Below are 12312 nucleotides of genomic sequence, written 5' to 3' on the forward strand. Positions count from 1 at the left end.
GTCAGCAGAGAGCACTGGTGCCAGACAGAAAAGAACAACTCCACTTCAGCAGCTGAATAATTATTAGAAGGATTAAGATTTTTTTAATAGAAGTAATTTGCAAACCTGTTTAATTTTCTGGAGCCAGTTGATATATAAGAATTTTTTTTTTCCTGGAATACCCCTTTAAATGTCCGATTTGACCTGCACATTGTCCCTCACCCCCTCCAGGCCTCATCCTTCAGTGCACCTCCACCTCTGCTGTTAAATAATGCAGGTGATTCAGAAAGCCGTCTGCATGAATAATATATTGTGAAGAGGAAGTTCTGGTATTTTTATGAGTGTTAAATTGTCTTGTATTAACCCCCTCACCGCCTGAAAGTCTATTCTGCTCCAGCACTGGTGTGATGGCGTGGAAGGTGTTGGTTGCTCTACCAGTGTTCTCTATCTGACCGGCATGGGGGTTTGGGAGAAATAGGTCATACAATGTGTAATCTATTCTAGAGGTTAGATGCCTGACAAGCCTTCCAGTATGGATTATTCATAAGGTTACTGTCAGACCTTCAGTTTTTAGAATGGCTGTTTGCCTTAAAGGGGTACTCCGGTGGAAAACATTAAATTTTTTTTAAATCAACTGGTGCCAGAAAGTTAAACAGATTTGTAAATTACTTTATTTATTAAAAAGTCTTTACACTTCCAGTACTTTTTAGCAGCTGTATGCTACAGAGGAAATTCTTTTCTTTTTGAATTTCTTTTGTCTTGTCCACAGTGCTCTCTGCTGACACCTCTGTCCATGTCAGGAACTGTCCAGAGCAACATAGGTTTGCTATGAGGATTTTCTCCTGCTCTGGACAGTTACTGATACGGGCATCAGTTGTCAGCAGAGAGCACTGTGGGCAAGACAAAAGAAATTCCTCTGTAGCATACAGCTGCTAATAAGTACTGTACAAGTAATAAGTAATTTACAAATCTGTTTAAGTTTTTGTCACCAGTTGATTAAAAAAAAAAATAACAAAAAAATGTTTTCCACCGGAGTACCCCTTTTTTTGGCTGCGTTTTCCTATTGTGGCCTGATATTTCACATTTGGCTTTTTATTATCTTTTTATTATCTAGTCATTTTTCCAACCTTGAAGTAATTTTTAGCTCCTTTGCTACATGTTACATCCATAATACCTAACTGCATATGGTCTGCTGGAATTAACACCACATCTACCACCTCCGCTGTCCGATAGGGTCCATGTTGTAATCCCTTCTTAAAGGGTTAATCCCCTAAAATAAAATCCCAGTAAACATATGTCCTTGATTTGTCCTTCTCTGCCAAGCTGTTGTTAACTTTCTGTGGTTCTTTTCTTTTGTATATGCCTTTGAGTAAGGTGGTTGACAACCAATATGGCCATCTGCCGCCATCATCACCGCTTTCCTATGGGTTGTCGCCCTGCTTGACCAGTTGCTTACTGTCTGGCAAATCTTCTAGATTATACAGTGATGTGTCCCATATACAGTAACATTTACTGCATCAATCCAGTATGATGTAAAATAGTGCCATACTGGATTAATGGGACAATATGTGATTGTCCTGCGCAGGGTTCAGCATTCATGACCCACTTAGGCGCCTTTTGACTTCTAAGTCTACAATTTTAGGAAACAAATTTATAGTTTTTGGTTACAAAATAAACATTGTTATGGTACATTCACAGGTGCATATTCTGCTGCAGATTTTCCACAAATGATTTTGCTTAGTGCTTAGACTAGACTGGACTGTCTGGGGGCAGTATATACACTAGACTGTGCACTGACTGGGGGCAGTATATACACTAGACTATGCTTTGACCTGGGGCAGCATTTACATTAGACTGTGTACTGACTGGGGGCAGTATATACACTAGACTGTGTACTGACTGGGGGCAGTATATACACTAGACTATGCTTTGACCTGGGGCAGCATTTACATTAGACTGTGCACTGACTGGGGCAGTATATAGACTAGACTGTGCACTGACTGGGGCAGTATATACACTAGACTGTGCACTGACTGGGGGCAGTATATACACTAGACTGTGCACTGACTGGGGGCAGTATATACACTAGACTGTGCACTGACTGGGGGGCAGTATATAGACTAGACTGTGTACTGACTGGGGGCAGTATATAGACTAGACTGTGCACTGACTGGGGGCAGTATATAGACTAGACTGTGCACTGACTGGGGCAGTATATAGACTAGACTGTGCACTGACTGGGGGCAGTATATACACTAGAATGTGCACTGACTGGGGGCAGTATATACACACTAGACTGCACTGACTGTGGGCAGTATATAGACTAGACTGTGCACTGACTGGGGCAGTATATAGACTAGACTGTGCACTGACTGGGGGCAGTATATACACTAGACTGTGTACTGACTGGGGGCAGTATATACACTAGACTGTGTACTGACTGGGGGCCGTATATACACTAGACTGTGCACTGACTGGGGGCAGTATATACACTAGACTGTGCACTGACTGGGGGCAGTATATACACTAGACTGTGCACTGACTGGGGGGGCAGTATATACACTAGACTGTGCACTGACTGGGGGGGCAGTATATACACTAGACTGTGCACTGACTGGGGGGCAGTATATACACTAGACTGTGCACTGACTGGGGGGCAGTATATTCACTAGACTGTGCACTGACTGGGGGGAAGTATATACACTAGACTGTGCACTGACTGGGGGGGGCAGTATATACACTAGACTGTGCACTGACTGGGGGGGGCAGTATATACACTAGACTGTGCACTGACTGGGGGGGGCAGTATATACACTAGACTGTGCACTGACTGGGGGGGGGCAGTATATACACTAGACTGCACTGACTGGGGGCAGTATATACACTAGACTGTGCACTGACTGGGGGCAGTATATAGACTAGACTGTGTACTGACTGGGGGCAGTATATACACTAGACTGTGCACTGACTGGGGTCAGTATATACACTAGACTGTGCACTGACTGGGGGCAGTATATACACTAGACTGTGCACTGACTGGGGGCAGTATATACACTAGACTGTGCACTGACTGGGGGCAGTATATACACTAGACTGTGCACTGACTGGGGGCAGTATATACACTAGACTGTGCACTGACTGGGGGGCAGTATATACACTAGACTGTGCACTGACTGGGGGCACTATATACACTAGACTGTGCACTGACTGGGGGCAGTATATACACTAGACTATGCTTTGACCTGGGGCAGCATTTACATTAGACTGTGCACTGACTGGGGGCAGTATATAGACTGGACTGTCTGGGGGGCAGTATATACACTAGACTGTGCACTGACTGGGGCAGTATATACACTAGACTGTGCACTGACTGGGGGCATTATATACACTAGACTGTGTACTGACTGGGGGCAGTATATACACTAGACTGTGCACTGACTGGGGGCAGTATATACACTAGACTGTGCACTGTCTGGGGGCAGTATATACACTAGACTGTGCACTGACTGGGGGCAGTATATAGACTGGACTGTCTGGGGGGCAGTATATACACTAGACTGTGCACTGACTGGGGGCAGTATATACACTAGACTGTGCACTGACTGGGGGCAGTATATACACTAGACTGTGCACTGACTGGGGGCAGTATATACACTAGACTGTGCACTGACTGGGGGCAGTATATACACTAGACTGTGCACTGACTGGGGGCAGTATATACACTAGACTGTGCACTGACTGGGGGCAGTATATACACTAGACTGTGCACTGACTGGGGGCAGTATATACACTAGACTGTGCACTGACTGGGGGCAGTATATACACTAGACTGTGTACTGACTGGGGGCAGTATATACACTAGACTGTGCACTGACTGGGGGCACTATATACACTAGACTGTGCACTGACTGGGGGCACTATATACACTAGACTGTGCACTGACTGGGGGCACTATATACACTAGACTGTGTACTGACTGGGGGCAGTATATACACTAGACTGTGCACTGACTGGGGCAGTATATACACTAGACTGTGTACTGACTGGGGGCGGTATATACACTAGACTGTGTACTGACTGGGGGGCAGTAAATACACTAGACTGTGCACTGACTGGGGGCACTATATACACTAGACTGTGCACTGACTGGGGGGCAGTATATACACTAGACTGTGCACTGACTGGGGGCAGTATATACACTAGACTGTGCACTGACTGGGGGGCAGTATATACACTAGACTGTGCACTGACTGGGGGCAATATATACACTAGACTGTGCACTGACTGGGGGCACTATATACACTAGACTGTGCACTGACTGGGGGGCAGTATATACACTAGACTGTGCACTGACTGGGGGCAGTATATACACAAGACTGTGCACTGACTGGGGGGCAGTATATACACTAGACTGTGCACTGACTGGGGGCAGTATATACACTAGACTGTGCACTGACTGGGGGGCAGTATATACACTAGACTGTGTACTGACTGGGGGCAGTATATACACTAGACTGTGCACTGACTGGGGGGCAGTATATACACTAGACTGTGCACTGACTGGGGGGCAGTATATACACTAGACTGTGCACTGACTGGGGGGCAGTATATACACTAGACTGTGTACTGACTGGGGGCAGTATATACACTAGACTGTGCACTGACTGGGGGCACTATATACACTAGACTGTGCACTGACTGGGGGCAGTATATACACTAGACTGTGTACTGACTGGGGGCAGTATATACACTAGACTGTGTACTGACTGGGGGCAGTATATACACTAGACTGTGTACTGACTGGGGGCAGTATATACACTAGACTGTGCACTGACTGGGGGCACTATATACACTAGACTGTGCACTGACTGGGGGCAGTATATACACTAGACTGTGCACTGACTGGGGGCAGTATATACATAGTTGACTGATCTACCACAGTATATACATAAGACAAGATGTAAACCCCAGTTCATTGGTAATTTGCCGCCCTTTTTGAATATTTTATTAATAATTCTGAACTTGTGTTTTGTATAGTTCTTTTACACCTCACTGTGCTGGTGACAGATAATGGTATTTGTCTGTAGATTTGTCTGACCTGTATGTGTTTCTGTATCTAGGTAGTTACTTTGCCAGCCATTTCATCATGGGGGGAGAGAAGTTTGAGTCCAGCCATCCTGAAGGTTACCTCTTTGGGGAGAACAGTGACCTGAACTTTCTGGGAAGTCGCCCCGTCACGGTATGTGGTTCTGATACTGCTGTGGTCCTAGAGAAAAGCCGTATTCTTCCACGACATATGGAGGAGGTTCTTTGATGACGTGCCCCAAATCTAATGGGTCATGTGGACACGATCTTTCTGTATCTGCTTCCTATCATAATCCTACAAAGCATCTATTTGTTTATTACTCCACACACTGTGCCCCCTCCGTCCTGCGCCAGCCTGTGTGTTGGGGGCACACCAGGATACCCCCGCCTCCTTCAGGGACGGATCACAGTGCTTACACGTGTATAGCTAATCCTGCACACGCACTCTTAACCCTTACTGCCGCCTGCCCAGAGCTGGTTTAGTAGTAGAGATGAGCGAACTTACAGTAAATTCGATTCGTCACGAACTTCTCGGCTCGGCAGTTGATGTCTTTTCCTGCATAAATGAGTTCAGCTTTCAGGGGCTCCCGTGGGCTGGAAAAGGTGGATACAGTCCTAGAAGACTCTTTCCTAGGACTGTATCCACCTTTTCCAGCCCACCGGAGCACCTGAAGGCTGAACTCATTTATGCAGGATAAGTTATCAACTGCCGAGCCGAGAAGTTCGTGACGAATCGAATTTACTGTAAGTTCGCTCATCTCTATTTAGTAGTGATAACCTTTTACCTTCATTCATTTGCTTTACACTTTCACACAAGGTAATTGCCGATAGCGATAACGTCCAAAATCGTGAATATCGGCCGATAATATCGTCCTAGGCCCAGATTTATCAAACTGTGTGAGAGAAAACGTGGAGTGATTTCCCCACAGCAACCAATCACAGTTCAGGTTTCACTTTACCTCAGATCGTTAGCTGAGCTGTGATTGGTTGTTGTGGGAAAATCTCTCCACTTTTTCATAAATCTGGGCCCAAATTGATAATCGATTGATCCCTAGTCACAAGAACCACAATATAGCAGTTTTCTCCAACCTGCGGACCTCCAGATGTTGCAAAACTACAATTCCCAGCATGCCCGGACAGCCGTTGGCTGTCCGGGCATGCTGGGAGTTGTAGTTTTGCAACATCTGGAGGTCCGCAGGTTGGAGACCACTGCAATATAGGTTCACTGCTGTGGTAGATGTAAACAATGACATTAGTTAAGCCTCAAAACTGATGTAAAATGAATGTCTAAAGTTTATACTAATGCCCCTTTTTATCATATTGGGTAGCATTAAGGTTTCACCTGTGAGGCCGGCAATAGATTAGCCAACCAGGGTGGGGCTTGTAGCCTGTCTCCCCCCCCCCCCCCCCTCCCATTGTATGTGTGCTCAGCCACACTGGAGGTAACCGGGGAGCAGTCTACAAGTCGGACCTAATGCTGCTGTAATTTGGTTCCTGGTTTTGCTTATCCGGAACAGGTAGGTTAGTGTTAGGTCCCGTACCACTTGAGAAACCTTGGCGTTGGTGCGCGGGCTCAGGTATGTCCTTCATATAAGGATATACTGGCTAATGTCTCAATTTTAACATCAGTTTTGAGGGTTAGTTAATGTCATTGTTTACATCTACCACAGTAGTGCACCTATATTGTGGTACTTGTGACCGTCTGCAGGCATCCTCCATTGTATGCACATTATGCTGGGGATCGCCCATAGCAACGGACACAAGTGCTGGAGCTCCGCCCCAGACCACGTCAATGTAAGCCGTCCAAATCACACGATAGATAGACATTTTAATTATATGAAAAGGGGAAAATTGAGACAAAATATTTAAAACATCTCAATTTATTCAGTATTGAATATTTGGGGAGAACACAGAATATAGGCACTTAAACGCCTTGGCATGTCCTCTATATTGTATATAGCCACAGTGCACCCTTGTCCTCTAAACTGTATACAGCCACAGTGCACCCCATGCCCTCTATACTGTATACAGCTACAGTGCACCCTTGTCCTCTAAACTGTATACAGCCACAGTGCACCCCTGTCCTCTATACTGTATATAGCCACAGTGCACCCCTGTCCTCTATACTGTATATAGCCACAGTGCACCCCTGTCCTCTATACTGTATATAGCCACAGTGCACCCCTGTCCTCTATACTGTATACAGCCACAGTGCACCCCTGTCCTCTATACTGTATATAGCCACAGTGCACCCCTGTCCTCTATACTGTATACAGCCACAGTGCACCCCATGCCCTCTATACTGTATACAGCTACAGTGCACCCCTGCCCTCTATACTGTATACAGCCACAGTGCACCCCTGTCCTCTATACTGTATACAGCCACAGTGCACCCCTGTCCTCTATACTGTATATAGCCACAGTGCACCCCTGTCCTCTATACTGTATACAGCCACAGTGCACCCCATGCCCTCTATACTGTATACAGCTACAGTGCACCCCTGCCCTCTATACTGTATACAGCCACAGTGCACCCCTGTCCTCTATACTGTATACAGCCACAGTGCACCCCTGTCCTCTATACTGTATATAGCCACAGTGCACCCCTGTCCTCTATACTGTATACAGCCACAGTGCACCCCTGTCCTCTATACTGTATACAGCCACAGTGCACCCCTGCACTCTATACTGTATACAGCCACAGTGCACCCCTGCACTCTATACTGTATACAGCCACAGTGCACCCCTGCCCTTTATACTGTATACAGCCACAGTGCACCCCTGCCCTCTATACTGTATACAGCCACTGTGCACCCCTGCCCTCTATACTGTATACAGCCACAGTGCACCCCTGCCCTCTATACTGTATACAGCCACAGTGCTCCCCTGCCATATACACTGTATATAGCCACAGTGCACCCCTGTCCTCTATACTGTATATAGCCACAGTGCACCCCTGCACTCTATACTGTATACAGCCACTGTGCACCCCTGCCCTCTATACTGTATACAGCCACAGTGCGCCCCTGCCCTCTATACTGTATACAGCCACAGTGCGCCCCTGCCCTCTATACTGTATACAGCCACTGTGCACCCCTGCCCTCTATACTGTATACAGCCACAGTGCACCCCTGCCCTCTATACTGTATACAGCCACAGTGCAACCCTGCCCTCTATACTGTATATAGCCACAGTGCACCCCTGCCCTCTATACTGTATATAGCCACAGTGCACCCCATGCCCTCTATACTGTATACAGTCACAGTGCACCCCTGCCCTCTATACTGTATACAGCCACAGTGCACCCCTGCCCTCTATACTGTATACAGCCACAGTGCTCCCCTGCCATATACACTGTATATAGCCACAGTGCACCCCTGCCCTCTATACTGTATATAGCCACAGTGCGCCCCTGCCCTCTATACTGTATACAGCCACAGTGCACCCCTGCCCTCTATACTGTATATAGCCACAGTGCACCCCATGCCCTCTATACTGTATACAGTCACAGTGCACCCCATGCCCTCTATACTGTATACAGCCACAGTGCACCCCTGCCCTCTATACTGTATACAGCCACAGTGCTCCCCTGCCATATACACTGTATATAGCCACAGTGCACCCCTGCCCTCTATACTGTATATAGCCACAGTGCGCCCCTGCCCTCTATACTGTATACAGCCACAGTGCACCCCTGCCCTCTATGCTGTATATAGCCACAGTGCACCTCTGGCCTCTATGCTGTATACTGCCACAGTGCACCCCTGCCCTCTATACTGTATACAGCCACAGTGCACCCCTGCCCTCTATACTGTATACAGCCACAGTGCACCCCTGCCCTCTATACTGTATATAGCCACAGTGCACCCCTGCCCTCTATACTGTATACTGCCACAGTGCACCCCTGCCCTTTATACTGTATACTGCCACAGTGCACCCCTGCCCTCTATACTGTATACTGCCACAGTGCACCCCTGCCCTCTATACTGTATACTGCCACAGTGCACCCCTGCCCTCTATACTGTATACAGCCACAGTGCACCCCTGCCCTCTATACTGTATACAGCCACAGTGCACCCCTGCCCTCTATACTGTATACAGCCACAGTGCACCCCTGCCCTCTATACTGTATACAGCCACAGTGCACCCCTGCCCTCTATACTGTATACAGCCACAGTGCACCCCTGCCCTCTATACTGTATACAGCCACAGTGCACCCCTGCCCTCTATACTGTATACAGCTACAGTGCACCCCTGCCCTCTATACTGTATATAGCCACAGTGCACCCCTGCCCTCTATACTGTATACAGCCACAGTGCACCCCTGCCCTCTATACTGTATACTGCCACAGTGCACCCCTGCCCTCTATACTGTATACTGCCACAGTGCACCCCTGTCCTCTATACTGTATATAGCCACAGTGCACCCCTGTCCTCTATACTGTATACAGCCACAGTGCACCCCTGTCCTCTATACTGTATACAGCCACAGTGCACCCCTGCACTCTATACTGTATACAGCCACAGTGCACCCCTGCACTCTATACTGTATACAGCCACAGTGCACCCCTGCCCTTTATACTGTATACAGCCACAGTGCACCCCTGCCCTCTATACTGTATACAGCCACAGTGCTCCCCTGCCATATACACTGTATATAGCCACAGTGCACCCCTGTCCTCTATACTGTATATAGCCACAGTGCACCCCTGTCCTCTATACTGTATACAGTCACAGTGCACCCCTGCACTCTATACTGTATACAGCCACTGTGCACCCCTGTCCTCTATACTGTATACAGCCACAGTGCGCCCCTGCCCTCTATACTGTATACAGCCACTGTGCACCCCTGCCCTCTATACTGTATACAGCCACAGTGCACCCCTGCCCTCTATACTGTATACAGCCACAGTGCACCCCTGCCCTCTATACTGTATATAGCCACAGTGCACCCCTGCCCTCTATACTGTATATAGCCACAGTGCACCCCATGCCCTCTATACTGTATACAGTCACAGTGCACCCCTGCCCTCTATACTGTATACAGCCACAGTGCACCCCATGCCCTCTATACTGTATACAGCCACAGTGCACCCCTGCCCTCTATACTGTATACAGCCACAGTGCTCCCCTGCCATATACACTGTATATAGCCACAGTGCACCCCTGCCCTCTATACTGTATATAGCCACAGTGCGCCCCTGCCCTCTATACTGTATACAGCCACAGTGCACCCCTGCCCTCTATGCTGTATATAGCCACAGTGCACCTCTGGCCTCTATGCTGTATACTGCCACAGTGCACCCCTGCCCTCTATACTGTATACAGCCACAGTGCACCCCTGCCCTCTATACTGTATACAGCCACAGTGCACCCCTGCCCTCTATACTGTATATAGCCACAGTGCACCCCTGCCCTCTATACTGTATACAGCCACAGTGCACCCCTGCCCTCTATACTGTATACAGCCACAGTGCACCCCTGCCCTCTATACTGTATACAGCCACAGTGCACCCCTGCCCTCTATACTGTATACTGCCACAGTGCACCCCTGCCCTTTATACTGTATACTGCCACAGTGCACCCCTGCCCTCTATACTGTATACTGCCACAGTGCACCCCTGCCCTCTATACTGTATACTGCCACAGTGCACCCCTGCCCTCTATACTGTATACAGCCACAGTGCACCCCTGCCCTCTATACTGTATACAGCCACAGTGCACCCCTGCCCTCTATACTGTATACAGCCACAGTGCACCCCTGCCCTCTATACTGTATACAGCCACAGTGCACCCCTGCCCTCTATACTGTATACAGCCACAGTGCACCCCTGCCCTCTATACTGTATACAGCCACAGTGCACCCCTGCCCTCTATACTGTATACAGCCACAGTGCACCCCTGCCCTCTATACTGTATACAGCTACAGTGCACCCCTGCCCTCTATACTGTATATAGCCACAGTGCACCCCTGCCCTCTATACTGTATACTGCCACAGTGCACCCCTGCCCTCTATACTGTATACTGCCACAGTGCACCCCTGCCCTCTATACTGTATACAGCCACAGTGCACCCCTGCCCTCTATACTGTATACAGCCACAGTGCACCCCTGCCCTCTATACTGTATACAGCCACAGTGCACCCCTGCCCTCTATACTGTATACAGCCACAGTGCACCCCTGCCCTCTATACTGTATACAGCCACAGTGCACCCCTGCCCTCTATACTGTATACAGCCACAGTGCACCCCTGCCCTCTATACTGTATACAGCCACAGTGCACCCCTGCCCTCTATACTGTATACAGCCACAGTGCACCCCTGCCCTCTATACTGTATACAGCCACAGTGCACCCCTGCCCTCTATACTGTATACAGCCACAGTGCACCCCTGCCCTCTATACTGTATACAGCCACAGTGCACCCTTGCCCTCTATACTGTATACAGCCACAGTGCACCCCTGCCCTCTATACTGTATACAGCCACAGTGCACCCCTGCCCTCTATACTGTATACAGCCACAGTGCACCCCTGCCCTCTATACTGTATACAGCCACAGTGCACCCCTGCCCTCTATACTGTATACAGCCACAGTGCACCCCTGCCCTCTATACTGTATACAGCCACAGTGCACCCCTGCCCTCTATACTGTATACAGCCACAGTGCACCCCTGCCCTCTATACTGTATACAGCCACAGTGCACCCCTGCCCTCTATACTGTATACAGCCACAGTGCACCCCTGCCCTCTATACTGTATACAGCCACAGTGCACCCCTGCCCTCTATACTGTATACAGCTACAGTGCACCCCAGCCCTCTATACTGTATACAGCTACAGTGCACCCCTGCCCTCTATACTGTATATAGCCACAGTGCACCCCTGCCCTCTATACTGTATACAGCCACAGTGCACCCCTGCCCTCTATACTGTATACAGCCACAGTGCACCCCTGCCCTCTATACTGTATACTGCCACAGTGCACCCCTGCCCTCTATACTGTATACTGCCACAGTGCACCCCTGCCCTCTATACTGTATACTGCCACAGTGCACCCCTGCCCTCTATACTGTATACAGCCACAGTGCACCCCTGCCCTCTATACTGTATACAGCCACAGTGCACCCTTGTCCTCTATACTGTATACAGCCACAGTGCACCCCTGCCCTCTATACTGTATACAGCCACAGTGCACCCCTGCCCTCTATACTGTATACAGCCACAGTGCACCCCTGCCCTCTATACTGTA

General features: G+C 48.7%; 1 protein-coding gene across 6 annotated transcripts in view; it reads left to right on the plus strand.

Moving 5' to 3' along the window:
- The window catches only part of RNF157 (ring finger protein 157), a 128139-nt gene that overhangs the window by 67086 nt on the left and 48741 nt on the right, over positions 1-12312 (plus strand). For 5 of the 6 annotated variants that reach the window (XM_056550394.1, XM_056550395.1, XM_056550393.1 and 2 more), the window contains one exon: positions 5100-5218. In XM_056550394.1, coding sequence (XP_056406369.1) covers positions 5100-5218 — 119 coding nt within the window. Of the gene's footprint in view, positions 1-5099; positions 5219-6725; positions 6859-12312 lie in introns of those variants that run through there. The other variant, XM_056550398.1, reaches the window with a different exon arrangement.

The sequence above is a fragment of the Hyla sarda genome, chromosome 13 (assembly GCF_029499605.1).
Source record: "Hyla sarda isolate aHylSar1 chromosome 13, aHylSar1.hap1, whole genome shotgun sequence".
Lineage (NCBI taxonomy): Eukaryota > Metazoa > Chordata > Amphibia > Anura > Hylidae > Hyla > Hyla sarda.